Below are 17,461 nucleotides of genomic sequence, written 5' to 3'. Positions count from 1 at the left end.
GGTCTTCTCCACACCATTTTTAACTTAACACGTCTACTATATTCACTCTATTTTTTTTTTTCAGACTCCGGAACGTTAAGTGTAATTATTTTCAGCGATACAGAAGCTGTAACGTTCCTTCACTTACCCTCGTTACTCTCCCACATACCCCTGCTCCCTCAGTACCTGTTCTTTGGGAAAGGGCAGAGCTGTCTACACAATCCAGGTTGCACAAAGAGCCTGGATTTACAGACAAGCCTGTCTCCTGCCTCCAGTTCCCTTCCTCATACTTCTCCATTCTTTAGATAGCGCGTCGCTGCTTGACTATTCAGTCTGCCTTGACTCTGCCTTGCGTTTACAGCGGGATCCCTGGAAAGCCGCTTGACGTCCTGCGTGAGGTTATTTCAGGCTACTCCAGACAGCAGCTGTTTCACTAAACCTCTGCAGTCTTTCCGTTTTCCTGCAGGGGTCCCCTGGAAACCACAAATCAACAAGACAGTGAACCTTTGAGGCAAGGAAAGGGACAAGGAACAGTGACTTTTGCCTCTAGTGACCTTGAACTTTTAAACTGCAACATACCTGAGAGCATCAGGCCCTTTTCAGCCCTCAGCTGAGATCTCCTCTGAAGGGCCGGGGGCTATCGGTTCCAGAGACACACAACCTCTGCAGGGGCAGGCTGGACCATCAGGGGACGATTTGTATTTTGCCGGGGACAACTTGCATCCTTCTTTTTACACAAACAAGGCAGTGCACCAGCAGGGCACTTTACTGGGCTCTTTGGTGGATGTAAACCAACAGACGCCTTACGTGTTTTAAAGGCTGGTAAGAAATACACTGACCTAAGAAAGGTTAATGTTTATTCCAGAACTGCCTTAGAAATTAAACATTGTACAAAATGTGACTTTTTTTTTTAAATAAAAAAGTAATGTTACATCATTTAGCATGAGTAATCTTCCTCATGTACAGAACAAAAATGGAAGCATGAACAAAGGAACAGGCTCCAGAAAACCAAACCAGCAATCACCAATTCGTATCTGTGCACACTTCAGCTGGCATCCTAAAAACCCCACCAGTTAACATCCACCTTGGAGTCCGTATGAAGACAAATTGCATAATAGTACTATTAGGAACCCTGACAAACACGATGATGGAGAAGTGATGACTTGGATTCTACTGTCGCTGATGTGCTAACCAAAAATAAGTTGGTGACAGCACTGAATAAACCAGACCATTCTTCGAAAAATCCAGGAAAATAATCCCTTGCAGCACTGTTACCTTACTGCTATTCTCCTAATCCCTTCCCTTGTTCCTGACGCCAGAACTCAATTTTGGCTGCGGATTGAGAAGTGTGCTGTTTAAACTCCACTGGCTCCGACACACGCTGCCTGCCTCAAGCAGCTATTTGTGGGTAATTCTCACTCTTACAGAACTCCTAACATTCTTCAGTAAATAAAATACTCCATCTTGCAGCTATCTGCTATATTTTACAAAAGGAAATTGAACCAAATATTATAACATAACTTTGACACAGAATCAGATGAAATATTTCCACTGGTAAGATTTCCACAAACACTTTATGTAACAAATAGTGATCTTTAAATAAATCCAGTTTGCTTGTGGTTCATTTCTATATACATTATAAATACATACACACGCAGTTAGAACCCTGACATGGTAGAGTCTCGTGCCTGCCTGCAAGGTGCCAAAAAGATGTTCTGGGGAACCAAAATCTCTGATCCACGATTAGTGCCTCAGGCGAGTTTGGAAATGTCTTCATACTGGATATCTTCAACTCGGCGTCCTTTTAGAGGTCCCTGGAGAATATAACCATAGAAGAAATAAGATCACAATATAAACTTGTTTGTTGAATTCCCAATATGGAGCTTAAAGTAAGATAGCTAAAGGGGGTGTATGAAATCTTGCCACATTTAGACAATTTTCAAGAAGGACAACCAAAGTGACTAACACTGGAAAGTACAGGCATTAGCACTTTTACTCAGTGCTGCACACACTAAAAGTGACCACTTTTCCGTTTAAGTGCTCTGTCCAAAAGCCACATATAAGAGCACGCTGGAGGCTGTACGGGGGGAGGATGCATAGCAGAACGTATCCAAAAACTGCAGGTTTGGGATTTATTCATGACACAATGTTCTCTGTTTCATTATTTTCAATCTGACCAGAGGATGTGACAGGGGCCTCAACACCGTCCCAGAACTTTCAGGACACTTTTTGTGTTAGTTCAAGTCCTTGCAGTTTTTGGGGCGAAGACAAGCAGCTGTTTTGAATTAATTCACTGTGAATTTGTAAGTAGTACAAGATGTAATTTTGAATACAAACTTCTTATATATAAAAATCCTGGTCACCCTACAATCAATACAAAAATGCTCACAGACTTCACTGGTTTCCAGAAGTAGTTTCACCCATTTTAATTTATAGACTCAGAGTTCATGCAGGAATCTTAACACCTACAAGCATCAGAAACTAGAGAAAAACTATCCTCGCTTTCCAAGACCAATGTGATCATGATCCTTAGCTCCAACCAAAGCTCCTTCTGCCTGGTTAGGACATCTGCACAGTCGCTTCTCAAGCAAATTCTCCAGAATCCAGTATGGGCCGAGTTTCTGCAGCCCTTCTTTGCACAGGATCCTAACTGGGTCTCTCTCCTGCAAGCTGTGTTTAAGAAATCTGACTTTGAACCAACATCCTCTCTGCTATATCAATGAGTTTAAAGATTGGTTTTGCAGAGAACAAAGAAGTAGCCACACAGACATGCTGACATGACCTAATTTTAGCACAGAAAAAGGTGATATTTAAAAAAAAAACAAACCACCCTCCCCCCCAAAAAGACCCTACCATAATTGTTACCCATGAACAAGACAACAAATATGCACATAAAACCCCACGTTCAGTCTGGAAGGGGCAGGAGAAAATTCACCTCCTTGCATATTTCACATTTTTTTATCTTCCCACAAAATAGTACAACAACAGCTACACTCAAAATAAACATACGAAACATTTTTCAAGTCTCTTTCAAGTTCAAAACTTGCTAAATACAGCATCCTGGCATCTTTTTAAAGGCAAATAGCAGAGCATTAGTCTGCAATGTGGAATACATGGCTGTTTTCCTACTGGTTGGGAATAGGGGGGAGGTGACCACAGCAATTTGCACACCATAAATCCCACCTGTAAGACAGGATTAATGGCACCATTTTTCTTTGTGAAAGTTCTCCAATACACGGATGGAAAGCGCTCTACACAAACAAGAGCTTGCAGTGTTTGATACTTACGGAGTCGATGATTATTGTCGCTGAAAATCTCTTTTCGTTGATAGATTCCAAGATGCCTTCGTTTCCCCTGTAACCACCATTTAACACCATCACTTTCTTGCCTGAAAAACAAGAAATAGGAAAACAGTTACACAACAGGGCTCCCAACTTCTTTTGATGGAGTTGTGTTCGACTCCACTGACAGCTGAGGGAGAGAAGGTTTCTCCCAGCAGCTCCAGAAAGCAGCACCAGCTTTGCCTTACAGCCTGGCCACTTCCAAAGCACACCTACGTTTACTGCTCCAGGCTATGCTGATACTGTGGGCAGAAACCACCCAAACTACAGCAGGGAAAGAAGCCAAAGCTGTTTCTCCCACATCCCATTCCCTGGACATCAATCCTAGCGCAAGGGTGGGCAGAGCTCACCTACAAGTACCGTTATGCTAAAGAGCACACACGGACACCATGAACCAGCTCTTCACCAGCTGCAGAAATGCAGAATGCGACACAGGTCTGTTGAAGAATCTGTGAATCCCCAAATCCTACATCCTGTTTCCCTCTACGCTGATATTGTTCTGCCTACTGCTACCCTGACCGTTCCCTGAAATACCGGGCAGATGCTACACACAAACATTGGTGTGTACCAGCCAAAGAAACACCAGTGAACCAAACAAGAGATGAGGTAAGCTTTGACAAGTGCCCATAGCTATCTGAGGTATGACTTTTGGAGGTAAGATACAGGCTAAATATGACCGAGGGCTCTGCAGGGCTCCCAGAGATGCTTCCTGGCAGCCGAAGAGAGATGCTCTCATCTCGTCAAATGAACTGATTCCTAAAGCACTCCTGTCTCCTCAGAAAAGAATCTAATTCTTACAAGAAGGGACTGTGAAGACTCAAAGCAGAAGCGATGTTATAATTCCCTTGAAAGTAACGAGAGGATATTTGGTAAATGATATGGGTAGCTCACAAAACGCTGTCCCAGGAGCAAGATGGCTCTTGTTATGGTACTTTCAAGTGGATGAATTATATTTTAAGAGAACTGAAAAGTAAGTTCTGCAGTGACAGCTAAGCTGAGAAACAAACAAAGTAGCTATACCTGGTGCTGGTATTACAGTTTCTAGATGCGTCTGATCAAGCTTCAGTTTGTCTCCAGAATCAATCATCTTCACAACTGCTGTATATTTGTCAATCACTTCCTGTTGTGAAAGGCAGAGGCCAATCAGAAAAATTAAAAAAAAAAAATCTCTAAATTTACATTTCAAAACTAACAAACTCAGGACCGTGAGTCTGCACTTCTGCTTTTTCAAAAGCAGCAAGGATTTCTGAGCTGTCCTAAAGGCATCCAGCTTCCACAAACTGCTGCCCAGCCCCACTCTGAAGTTACGGCTAGATTAAAAGGGCTCCTCTTGAACATCCATGACGGGTCTAAATGACCACTAATTTTTTCAGCCTTGTCTGAAGGTTTTGTCAACCTTTGGGCTAGCTAGCTTAGCTCTTCTCTCAAAGATCAAGAGTAAATTAGAGGTTTCTTTCCCCCTAAGGGCTGGAAGCCACATAATGACAACAGGAATGCCACCAATCAATGAGGCAAAATGTTACTGATCATGTTTGTGCCCTGCATGAACCATGTTCCACCTCTCATGTTCAGAGGTCAATGGAAGACAGCCATTGGAACTCATAAACCCACTCAGATGTCTATCAAAAAAGCTGTGATTTTGAGATCTATACACTCTTGTCGATCATTCAAAACACACCTGAGTGTCACCTTTGACACTCTTACTAGAGACTGTTGAGCCTTGGACTACCTAATACATCACTTCACTGGCAGTGGCTAAAAGAAAGCATTTCCGAACAACAGAGGAAGGCTTACAGCCTGAGGATTTTGTACGCAAATGGGATCTTGTTCAAAGGCAGCCTGCAGCTTAAATATCAGTGCAAAACTGACTAGTCTGAGATTAAAGCGCAACTGCACTGCTCTTGGTCACATCACATTGACAAAGTGGCTATTCTCCAAGATGGATGTGTTAATAGGGACAAACTATGCAGGACAAAACAGTGCTTAAGAAAGAATCACTGAGTAAATAAAATTAAACAGATTCAGAGATTCACTCCCTGCCCAGTAAAGTTAAGGTGACGTTTCAGCCCTTTTCAGTGTTGACTTAAGGATGAACAACTTGCACAATGAAGCAGAACTTCAGAAGCTACGTGATACCAGAAAAACCTAGCCATTTGCACACCTTACCTTCACAACTGCCTTCTTCTTGTGATACTTCTCTCCAAGCTTTTTTGTTACAATTTTTACAACGATTTCCTGGAAGATATGAAAGGAGGAAAAAAAAATAAAGTGCCAAAATATACAAACAACTATACAATTTAAACTAATTGCACATTCAGGTCACTCACTCTGACTCCAACCACAGACTGTACAGCACAGCACAGGAAGAAAAAATAGTAAAGACTCAACATTCAGGAACTTGTCTTTATCCTCAAATTATTGCCTCAAAGTAGTATCTCTCAAGACCTTTTTTTTTTTTTACACTTGAACTCAGGATATAATGTGACAGCCCACAAATGGTCAAGGGTAGGACTTTTTCATCTAGAAGACCAGTCAATACGTAAAAGCTGAGATGAGGTCTCGCAGCTCAAAGGCTGATGTTGACTTCCACATCTCTGTGCAAATCAACTGCTATGTAGAAAGAAGAGGGCTATAAGTAATATCATGATTTAAACATGATCTGTAGGGACTCACAGTACCAACTCGTTAATTAGAGAATTCCACCCCATCTGAGATCAGGCATACGATGCGTCAGACTGCAGATCATGCTCAACCAGAAGAGTAATTCCTCCCAGATACTGTAATATTTCACATTTGGCAGCTTGGAAAATAAGAGTGAATTTAGTTTGGAATCTGCTTTTGGATCTTTACACAAATCAACAGCAGCTTTAGAGATGCAGAATTGCTTGTATGTGCCATAATAAAAATTTTTAAGACACTTACGGGCTGCAACCAGTAGTCTCTTCGAGATGTTCTTTTCTTCTCCTCTTCAAGCTACAGAACAACAACAAATAATCACCATTTACTTCCTCCTTTCACTGCAGCTTTCCCATGCCTTTGAAAAGCTGAATCAATTCTCCAGGCCCACATCGAATGGGAAATAAAAAAACCCAACCCTAAATAAGGGTAAGTCAGTGTGTGCTTGCTGCATAAAAAAATCAAACTGATGAGATCCAGGAATCCATGATAAAATGATGGAGATTTATATTTGGTTTTGTCAAGTGTTTCTAAACATTTTCTTCTCTTCCAAAATCTGTATTCTTTTACTTCCAACATCTCAGTCGTCTGAGGAATAGGCACAGATGAGCAGCAGAAAACAGTTTTATAGGGGAAGTGGAATCATTTTGCCTGATAAAAGTCTGAATTTCACATGAACTGAAGGTCTGACGTGACTTCAAAGGGATGCCCTGGTAAAGTGGACATAGCCATAGGCATGGGGTTATAAAGACACAGATCCTCTATGATTATTACCTCCATAATCTCATCCAGTGCAGATTTCTTCTTTTTCTCTTTGGACTGACCAGAGCTATGAGATGATTCTTTTCTTTTAACTGCTCCTTCCACTGTCTTCAGTGCATTTGGTCCAAGGACACTGCTGGAAGAGCAAGATGGTGTTTTCACAGCAGACCTTAAATTGTCTCCTCTCCCAAGATGCATTTGAAGAGCTGGTTGTGCAAAAAGGCCTGCTGATCTATTTAATTTCAGTTGTTCAAGTCACCTTCCAGACCCTGCATACCTCCTTCTCTAGGACTGCATTTGGCAGCTAGAACTGATCTCCTCGAGCTGTAAACTCCATGTCCACTGACGTTTGCTGCTAGCAGTCCAGCAGAATGAAAACAACCTAATGACCAGTTCACCAGTGCAAAAGCAAAGAGTTCATCAGGGACTTGAGTTCAATGGGTAAGAGAAAAGCAGGTCTGCAAATGAGGTTTTCAAATTTGAAAGGACAAACTTGTGGCTTTAGAGAAGCCACCTGGACACAGCAACTCTCAAACATGGTAGACGTCTAGAACTCCTTCCAGACAGAGATACTTAACCTATCTGTCAGAGGGGGGAAAAATACATGGGAATCTGCAGAAAAGGGCTCCACGGCCAGCAAATAAACACCACCTTCACAATCATATTCAAAATAGGCAAACAGCCTATGAGTTATGAAAGAAAAGAGCAATTAGCACAAAAAGCTATGTCTCAGGGATCAGGGAACATGTAGGTAAAGTGAGAACTGCCTAAAGGCAGGCTGAGTTCAGCCATTTTTATAAAAGACATTCGAATGCAGTAAAAAAATGTAGGTGTTCTCTCATCCAGAAAGATGAAGGCTGCCATGAGGTGGATAGTAAGGTAATATTAGTATGGTCTTACAAAAATTGCATCTTCTGCCTGTGGTGAGGACGTTCAATATACTAGCAAAGGGAAGATACATAATGGAAATGAAGATACAGAAATGGCAGTAGAAACAAAATTGAGAGAAAAATAATTGTATTTCAGAGGAAGACTGGATAATCTCCATAGCAGAGTTCTGGAAGAAAAAGCACATTAAATCACAAAGCCAATAGCAAGTACTTAAAATGAAATCTCATAAAGGGTAACACATAATTAAAACATAACAACTGCAGTGCCTACATCTAAGAAGGAAAACGCATCTAGCTGTGAGGTTACTAAGGGATTCCTGGGTGTCAATACTAAAACAAATCTTATTTACCATATTTATTAAGGACCCTGGGACAAAGACTGAGAGACCACCATCACTGTTCAGGTGTGCCATTCCATTTGGAGGACACAAGAATGAACTGGACAACAGAAGGGACTGGTTTATCTTGAAAAGCATGTTTTAAAAAAAAAAAGACAAAATTCAACAGCACATTATGCAAGCTCACACACTTTGGAAAAGTTTACTCTGATTACATTCTATCTACTGGGAGCTGTTTAAGAACAACAAAATCAGAAAGGGGTCTGGCTATAATTGCAGTTGACAGCTACCAGTGTGAACCAGCCATGAAAGAGTCAAATGCAATCCTAGGAAGCATCAACACAGACAAGCATTACTGCCTTGCATGAGCCATGGTGACGTTTCCTTTGCAGCATGCACAAATTCCATCGGCTCCCCAGCTCAAGATTAATTAGCTGAAACCAGAACAAGGACATGCAAGGGAAATTCAGCGGATCAGGGGAATGGGGATATGAGGCCAGCACCACGTAAGCCTGCCTGTGCGGCACAGTGAAGGCTGAGAGGCTGAAACTGTTCTCTACAAATATATTGTCTGAGAAAGCAAACACCAGGGAGAAAAATAACTATTTATGTTAAATGCCCACACCAACACGAGAGCAACTGGCTGTGACAACATTTACCCGGGAGATTACAGACAAGGTCCTAACCATCAAAGCAAGCAGGTTTTGAAGGAATTTCCCTTGGGATTATAGGGCTGGGGAGACCGTAACTGTGTACAATGGAGGCTGACCAGTCTGTGGACAGGACTGTACGCTGGCACACTCGTGGGACTGTGGACAGCAGTCAGTGACCTTGATCATAGCTTCTGCTCACTCCTTAATTAGAAGTAATTTTAATCTTACTGGTCCACTGAGTGAGTTAAGCAGGGATTTGAGGATATAAGTTCTTGAGGGAAAAAAGCAATCCCAGTTTGCTCAAGGGCAGGTCCTCCTGTTCTGAGCATTATTCTTACATGAATCCTGAACATCGGAAGCCATGCCTGCAGTGGCAGTGGTGACTCCTAGCTTCATGTGAGCCCCACCGACATTCAAGGAAAGGCACACCTCCTTTCTCACTCCCCTCCTCAGCAAGGCTCCAGCTCCATCTCTGCACCCAACTACCAATATCCAAACGCCCTCAAAACTCTACCATCCACCACCTACGATCTCCTGGTCCTATTTCTGCACCCTGCTCAGGAAATGCAAGTGCCAGGTTTCTGTAGCGTGTGCCGTGAGCATAGAAGGTGTGACGCCAGGAAGTCCTACTGCACGCTGCGCTGGGGGACTGGACATCAGGTTGAACTCAACTGATCCTCAGTAACAGCCAACAGCTGCAGAACACACCTTTAGGCTGACACAGGGAAGCAGTTGCCACATATGACTCTGAAGTGATTCCTGTATCCAGTGACATAAACACCGTCCGGTCACTTTACCATGAAGTGGGTATCCTAATTTTGCTTCTACACTACCATTACAAAGTTTACAAGCATCTCTTATATGCCATGTAAAAATTAGACTACTTGTTATATGATTTAATATTCAGCCAAATTTTAGCAAGCACCTTAAGTATTCCTCACTGAAACTATTCAAGTGAGCACCTGAATTAAGTTTCAGGCTCCTCTTAAGCACAAATCAATGCTTTGGGATAATTTACAAGTTTTCCTCAAAGCCTGAAATCTTTATCTATTATTGCAAAGAACTACTTTATTGTCTCATTTTCTGCCTGGCATATCTCCCATCAGATACCTTATCTAAGAGCTGAGCTTGTGATGAGAGGAAGGCTTTCGTTTTACCTGCAATACATTTAATTACAATATTGCCTCACATGAAAAGAGGTACTGCTCATCAAACGGTTTCACAGACTGCTATAAGTCAGTATTGTTTGCATTATTGATCCCTTTTGTCCTGCGTTGCTCGTGGTTATACGGTGACAATTAAATGCACGAGCTTTAGAAAGATTTACATCAGGGAGATTCAGCTTCTTAAATGATGGTCAGAGAAAGTATTACCTCCAATTAGACAAGGCAATCAAGCCTTTTAGGAACCAAAATTAACAAGTCATGAGTACCCATTCATAGCAGGCAGCTGGGACTAGATGGCATTCACTTCAAACGCTGACTGGATCCCTTAGACACCCTCTCACATAACGGTATCTTCCCAGAGCAACCTATAACTGCCTATTACTTTATGGGCATCTGCCATGAAGCTTAGAGAATTCAAGAAATCTCCTCACAGCACACATTTAAGACATATTCATTCATCCATTTTAAATACAAGATGAACCATGAAATCACCCAGCATCCCCTCCTGAATAACGTGACAGGATGAGATAATAGACTCCAAATATTTTAGGACAAGATACATCTTCCTGCCCATACAAATACCATCGTCATTGCAACAGTAAGGGTTGCCCTTAAATTCTTTTCTCACCTTGTTTTGGAAGATGCTGCTATTGAAGTACTTGCTCCTTTGTTTAAATTAAATGTAACTAAAAAAATAAAAAGACATTACTCTATTTCTATCTTTAAATATAACTGCATTGAAGGATGTTACAATTTTTAAAATCTGTAAGTTGAAAAGATCATAAATTTGAACATATTCATTAATCTATATTTTGGTTCAGCTTTTAAAATAAATTACTTTAAACATTATAAGGAGGAATACTCTGTACTTCCATATTCCAGTGCTCTTTATAATTGATCTCAAAGCAATTTATGAAGCACCGAGCAGGCCTCAGCGCTCATCTTGTTTTCATCACAAAATCAGCTTCAGTAGGTTCTAGAAAATTGCATACAGAAAAATCTGGTTACCTTTTTCTTCTTCATTTTCTCTATTCAGTTCAGTATAGACCGGCTTTTCCTGCCAAAACACAAAACACATTTCAAGAGTCAAACAGAAAACTGAGCCAACATACCATTTTTTGGTGATCATTGATTAGCTCAGTTTTACAGCCTACCGCAAGATTATTACAAGTAACTGTAATATTCAACCTGGCTTGATTCATAAGAAGATTATAAATTGAAACTGTTATCTCATTACAGGCTCCTGTGCAAAATTCTCTAATTAACACACTCTGCAGAGATGCTGTCTAAACTTGCTCAATTCCAGCGTGAAAGGAAAGTGGCCCTGCTGTAGCAGTTTTCTCTATTTGAGCCAGCACAATTAGACTGGTTTCTGGACAGACTGATAACTCAAAGAAGGAAATTCTGGAATCTTTCCATATTTTTAGCACCCAAGGCTCACACCATTTAAATTTCAATTAGTTTTAAATTAAGAAAAAGATAATTGTTTACAACAGCATTTAAATGGTGCCTATCAATACCCGGGATCAAATGGGAGGTCCCAGTCCCAGGCAACAACGTGTATGGAAGTCATGGAATGACGCCAAATAAACAGATCCCAAATACCACACCAGCACTATCAAAATAAAACTTTTCACTATGCAGATTTAACTATGTCTCCCCCCTGGTTACTTATCTCAGTGTCCCCACTATACAAGGTACTTGTTATTTGCAGCCCTAAAAGCTGTGAAATACCATAAATGAAGACACGTCATGCTGGTTACTGTATTGTTTACTCTCCCTTCCTAAATTCAAGAGTGATTTTTGAATCACTAATCACTTGAAGAGCAGCAAGTATTACTCCTTTAGTACTAAAGCAAGCCAGATACAAAGTAACTCCAAGTTTTCCTCCAGAGCAGGTTATAATCTAAGATAATTGTGCAACAGAAAATTCAGAACGTAAGTGAACTGATGTGGTGATTCAAGTAGGGAAGAAGACAGTCTAAATCAAAGTCTGAAATAGTGAGGATCAGACACTAGGGCCACAGGATACAAATCTAGTAGATTCAAAATCACAACAAATCTTCAAAGGGGCTGAAAACTCTGCTTTTATTTATTGGTTGATCGATTGAAACTGTGATTCCATGGAGGACCTTGATGTTCATCAGCTGTAAAAACCACCAGCAACAGGATACAAATCTAGTAGATTCAAAATCACATCAAATCTAAAAGGGGCTGAAAACTCTGCTGTTATTTATTTATTTATTGCACCTGTGATTCCATAGGGGACCTTGATGTTCATCAGCTGTAAAAACCACTAGCAAGTTGTTTAGTCAAGGAAACGTAACAAGTTGCAATTTCAGCAGAAGCCAGTTAGTCAAGGCTGCTATCAGAAGTATCTGGGAGAATACTATACCTTGTGGCTTAGAAAAGAATAGCAATGCAGCCAAACATGCCCTCTGCTCCCCAGTTTCAACTGGTGATGAGCTTGTAACCTGAGGCATGAAGCTTACTCATCATCTTCTAGCCGACTGCAAAGGAAATACCAGGGCAAGGATTCCAGCATCATCAAATTAACCATTAACTTAACCAAGAGAAGTTTTGAGCTGAAGGTTGACATAAAGTGCAATTTTCCTCACCAGTTCTTTCCCCTCCAAACCTCTTCTGACTTGTTGTTCAATGAATTTAGCAGTTTTTTCTTCATCATCAAGGTCCTGTTTCTTCTTCCTCTCTTGCTCTTGCTGCCTGCGAATAGTCTCTGGGTCTCTATCAATATATTGAATATACCAGCCTTTTGGAGTCTCATCAACCTTGCAAAGACCTAAAAAGTCAATGAAAGATAAAGTAAGATTCATACTCACAGAAGCAAGCAAGGGATAAAGAAAATATCAAGATCATTTTCACAGTCCCTGTTCACTGTAACAATGCAAATACTTTACCAAAGACAATGTACTCCTTACTGGCCTGGTAAAATTGACTTTGAATTATCTTTAGTATCTGTTTCTGCCCTTCAGCTAGCTGGTTCTAGTTGGAAATAGGCCAGAGTACATAATAAAGTAGATTGTTTTATAATACTTTCCTTATTGAAGAAAATGTTTCCTTCCCACTGTTTTAACAAGGAAGAAAAAAGAAATCTAACATATATAAACAATATATCAAAATCATACTAAAGGAAACCTTACTACGCTACGCTATTGTTACTAACTCTCACTAGAGTGACTTTTCAAACACTACATGACTCATGAACGTATCCTGTAGGACGCAGGCAATCCATGCCAAGGTAAACTTTCTGCCATACCACGGTGCCATTTCATCTCTCTTCCTCCCACTGAACACAAAACTTCCAGGGATGAAAACGACTGCTCAGTTTTTGTCACCTTAAATATGGAAGGATCCTGCAGTCTTAAGAAATGCTCTATCATGGTGTTTAATTTTTAAATGGCAACTGTTAGAAGTTGATTTAGAATTTAGTAAGACCTCTAGTAAATATAGACCAACAGATGAAACAAGGAAAGGTTCATAACTGACGCATTTATCTCAGACTTTTGCTTTTTCATAAGCAAATTCCTAATGGTTAGCACAGAAATACGTTTGGACATCTGTAAATATATACATGGGAGGGGAGGAGAAGAAAGAAAAAGTAAATGGGAGAATTAACATAAATGTTTACTGACCACTTATCAGCAATGCAACTACCCAATAATTTTAAAACTTCCCAACCCTGAGCAACTACATTTACCTTCTCTCCCCAGCCATTTAGTAAAATCAGTCAGCGTCTCCCACTGCGTGGCATTCATGTGGATGTGCTCTCGATGACTGATATATTCATTGTACACAATATTATTGTGGACTCTCTTTGTTCCTGAAATACAGAATTATTATTATTATTAAATATAAATATGGGACCTAGGAGAAAGCAACGAAAACTTCTTGCACTGAACTAATAAAAGACACTAAAAACAAACAAGCAAAGAAACAGTGAAATATTTACCAAATCGCCTCCTGAGCAGTTCTAGGAAATCATTTCGGAATTCCCTTGGGGGATAAAAAGAAAGTATTTCAGTAAAACTTTACTGATTACAAAGCAATTTTGTATTGTCATTAACAATGAAATATCTGCAGTATAAAAATGAGTATTCTTTTGAACGGATCATGATGAAATTCAGACACTCATTTCCCTTTTTCAATAAAGTAGCATTAAATGCGGTATGTATCCACAAAGAAACACAATATGGTGCCGGCACAGACAAGTTTAATCTTCAAAAGGATAATACCCTTTCAAAGGGATAAAATAGAAAGAACAAAATCTCAACACTTCTCACTAATTGCTGGTATTTTGTTACCAGGTATCTTCACAGGTTGACTGACACAAAACACGGGGCAGGGCAAAGGGCAGCGGTGGGAGATGGGCTAGACTGATCACTCATCTCACCGCTAATTCACGGGCTCAAGTATAAAGCCTCACTTCAAGCTCGCGTTGAAGACAGCTCCAGTCAACCCAGCTGTCATGTAGGTCAGCTGGACAAAGGACTGGGAGACACCATGGGACATCAGTCCCACCCCTGACTTGTTATCTCTCTGTAATGATTCTTTTAGCTCTTTGTAACTCTGCATGTGGCAGTCATGTAGCTGGGGCGGAAAGGTGACACACTTTGTAACACAGAGCAACTTAAAACGGGACTCAGACACAGGATAAAACTGTCAAATTTGATTAAACATCACAGCCCCCTGAAACTTCTTAAATGTGTTCAAATATGGCATCGCCTAATTTTTTTTCGAAATTGCCATTAAAAAAAAGAGATTATACCAAAATGCATCAGAATAAAGTGTTTTCAATGGAACACGATTGGGCCTGGAGAGGTATGGCTGTGCAGATGTAATACAGGAATGAAGACCTGGGTCTTTAATACAGCAAATATAAACTGTAGCAAACTTACTCAGAAAAGTAATCCATGAATTGCTGAGGATTTTCAGAAGCCAGCAGCAATTGCCTCTGGTGGGACTCAGACATGCAATGACATTTGAAGCCATTCTATAAAATAAAAATAAATACTTTGTCTCAATTTGCAACACTCGCACAGCTGAAGAGTATTAAAAATAATGTTTTATAAGTGGAATTTCTTGAAGGCTCCACAGAAAACACATTAACTCAGCCATAGCCTACACGGGATGTTTGTTCCTCCTGACTGGGCAAGCCAGAAACAAAATTCATCCCAAGGCCAAGAGTCTTATGACAAACTGTGAAACTGGTTACGAGACAGGACATTCCAGTGGTCCTCTTTGCTCCTTGTGGAATGGGACAGATGTGGCACCACCCAGGTCCATCCCGGTGCTTGTGTGAGAGCACTGGAAACGTTTGCTGGCTCCTACCTGACCAAACACTGACACTAGATGTGTGTAAGGAGGGGACGGTGTCCTGGCAGTGCTCAAGCTGTGGATTGCGATAGTTTGGCCACCTCTGGCACAGGACTGAAGTCATCAGAGCTCCCCAAAAAGCACAGACATAGGACATTTGATCACATCCTGCTTTTGTCTAATATATCATAATATGATTACATCTACAGCAAATTTAATTCCATGGGAGCCCTGTTCCCCCTCACGAAAAGATCTGGTTGCAATGCAGTGAACCTTTTTTGCTTCTAGTCACTGAGAAGGGAACAAGACTTGAGCTTCTCAGGTGAAAGGGAGAGGGGGGCGGAAATAGCTGAAGAACAAGACAAACATCCACAGGATGCTTTACTTCTCTAAGGCATGTTAAAAGAGGCTATTCATGGAGAATGGAAAACTAAAAGCACAGTAAGCGCAAGTGGAGGTACTTTGGGAGCACAGCTTTGGTGGAAATCGGGAAGAAGAGGACGCTCACGTCCCATGGACTTCTGGGTCCAAGTAAATAGACAAGTGAAAAGAAGAGGAGAAAGCTTCAGAGAAAAAGCTTCTCTTCATAACAGGAGAAGAAGAGAAGAAACTGAGGCAGAATCTGAAGGAAGGAGTCCTCAATACAGGAAAGACATAGACTTGTTGGTGCAGGTCCAGAGGAGGGACACAAAAATTACCGGAGTGCTGGAGCACCTCTGCTGTGAGGACAGGCTGAGAGAGTTAGGGGTGTTCAGCCTGGAGAAGAGAAGGCTTCAGGGAGACCTTATTGTGTATTGTGACCTTTCGGTACTTAAAGGTGGTTTATAAGAAAGATGGGGACAAACTTTTTAGCAGGGCCCGTTGCGACAGGACAAGGGGTAATGGTTTTGAACTAAAAGAGAGAAGATTTAGACTAGATATAAGGAAGAAATTTTTTACAATGAGGGTGGTGAAACCCTGGCCCAGGTTGCCCAGAGCGGTGGGAGCTGCCCCATTCCTGGAAACATTCAAGGTCAGGTTGGACGAGGCTCTGAGCTACCTGATCTAGTTGAAGATGTCCCTGCTCATTGCAGGACATTTGGTCTAGATGGCCTTTAAAGATCCCTTCCAATCCAAACCATTGTAAGTTTCTATGATCCTATGAAAGGAAACCTCACAGTGCTCCAGATGTACAACCCCTTGGGCATGTCGCCGTACCTAGCCTGTCCCCAAGGGAAATCATGGCTACTCTCTACTCCCCTCTGAGGCAGATGGGAGCCACCTAATTCTTAACCCCATCAACCTCTCAAGGTGTGTGTGAAGGAATCACCCTTCCAGGGGGTTTGGGCGCACCCTGTGCTCCTTCTCACCCTGGGCTGATCAGTCATTCTGCAGGGGATTGAACATCCCCAAAGATGTATCAGGTCCAACACACTCTCTCCAAAGTGGACAAGGACTTCTCCCATAGGAGATCCCCTTGGGATCCCCCACCCACAGCAATTGGGAACCCTCCAAGTCCCACTAATCTACCCCCAAGAGGACTGCGGTCCATACGAGAGAGACTGGGGACCCCGAAGGGAGAATAAGGGCCCTCTCCAATGCTCCCCTAAAGAGAGTCAGGGCTCCCTGTGCTCTCAGCAAGTGAGGCCAGTGTGCTCCCTAGAAGGACTGTACCCCACAGATGAAATCAGAGCCCCCACAAAGAGACTAGGGACACTTACTAGGGACACTTACAAGGGGAATCTGGACCAGCCCTGTACCCCCCCACAAGGGAACTGGGGATCCCTATAAGCTTATGAAAACACATACATCCTAAGGCGATCACAGACACCCCAAGAGGATTGGGGACCCCAACAAGGGGGCCGGACCCCCTCCGTGTCCCCCTCAATGAATGGCATGGGGACGCTTACAAGGGGGATCGGAGCCCCCACAAGAGGATTGAGGATGCCAGCCGCGGGGATATGTGCCCCCTTGTGTACCCCAGAAGAACGGCCCCGCTCAAGGGGACGAGGCTTCCCTCCCAGGAAGGTCGGAGCCCCTCAGGGCCCCTCAGGGACGAATCGCCCCCCTCGAGAAACCGAGGCCTGCCGCGCTCGCCGGCCGCAGGCCCGGCCACCGCCGGGGCGGCCTTACCTCATCGCGGCACTGCTTCTGACACATCTGGCAGTACCAGCGCAGCTTCTGCAGCCCCTTGGACTTGATGCGGTTGGCGATGGCCTTAGGGCTGAGGAAATCCGACTTCCCCATGGCGGCAGCGGCGGCGACAGCGCTGACCCTCCACCACCCCACTCCCGGACCCTGACCCCCGCCGGAAGCGTCCGCCGGCGCCCCGGAAGCACTTCC

At 42.4% G+C, this 17,461-nt stretch overlaps 1 protein-coding gene across 2 annotated transcripts; it reads right to left on the bottom strand.

The window, feature by feature from the left end:
* Positions 1-819: 819 nt before the first annotated feature.
* On the bottom strand, positions 820-17,436 carry KIN (Kin17 DNA and RNA binding protein). 2 transcript variants are annotated; one of them, XM_054194627.1, is made up of 13 exons: positions 17,252-17,436; positions 14,722-14,816; positions 13,776-13,819; positions 13,524-13,646; positions 12,424-12,605; positions 10,814-10,862; positions 10,434-10,491; positions 6,771-6,894; positions 6,243-6,293; positions 5,487-5,555; positions 4,341-4,440; positions 3,267-3,367; positions 820-1,793 (listed from the first exon to the last, which is right to left on the bottom strand). In XM_054194627.1, the coding sequence occupies exons 1-13, from the start codon at positions 17,363-17,365 to the stop codon at positions 1,731-1,733; spliced, it is 1,173 nt and encodes a 390-aa protein (XP_054050602.1). In that variant the 5' UTR covers positions 17,366-17,436; the 3' UTR covers positions 820-1,730. The 2 variants fall into 2 exon arrangements, with proteins under 2 accessions (XP_054050602.1, XP_054050612.1); XM_054194637.1 differs by having other exon boundaries at positions 6,771-6,891.
* Positions 17,437-17,461: the final 25 nt, after the last annotated feature.

Source organism: Rissa tridactyla, chromosome 1 (genome assembly GCF_028500815.1).
Source record: "Rissa tridactyla isolate bRisTri1 chromosome 1, bRisTri1.patW.cur.20221130, whole genome shotgun sequence".
Taxonomy (NCBI): domain Eukaryota; kingdom Metazoa; phylum Chordata; class Aves; order Charadriiformes; family Laridae; genus Rissa; species Rissa tridactyla.
This window is presented reverse-complemented; position numbering and strand designations above follow the sequence as displayed.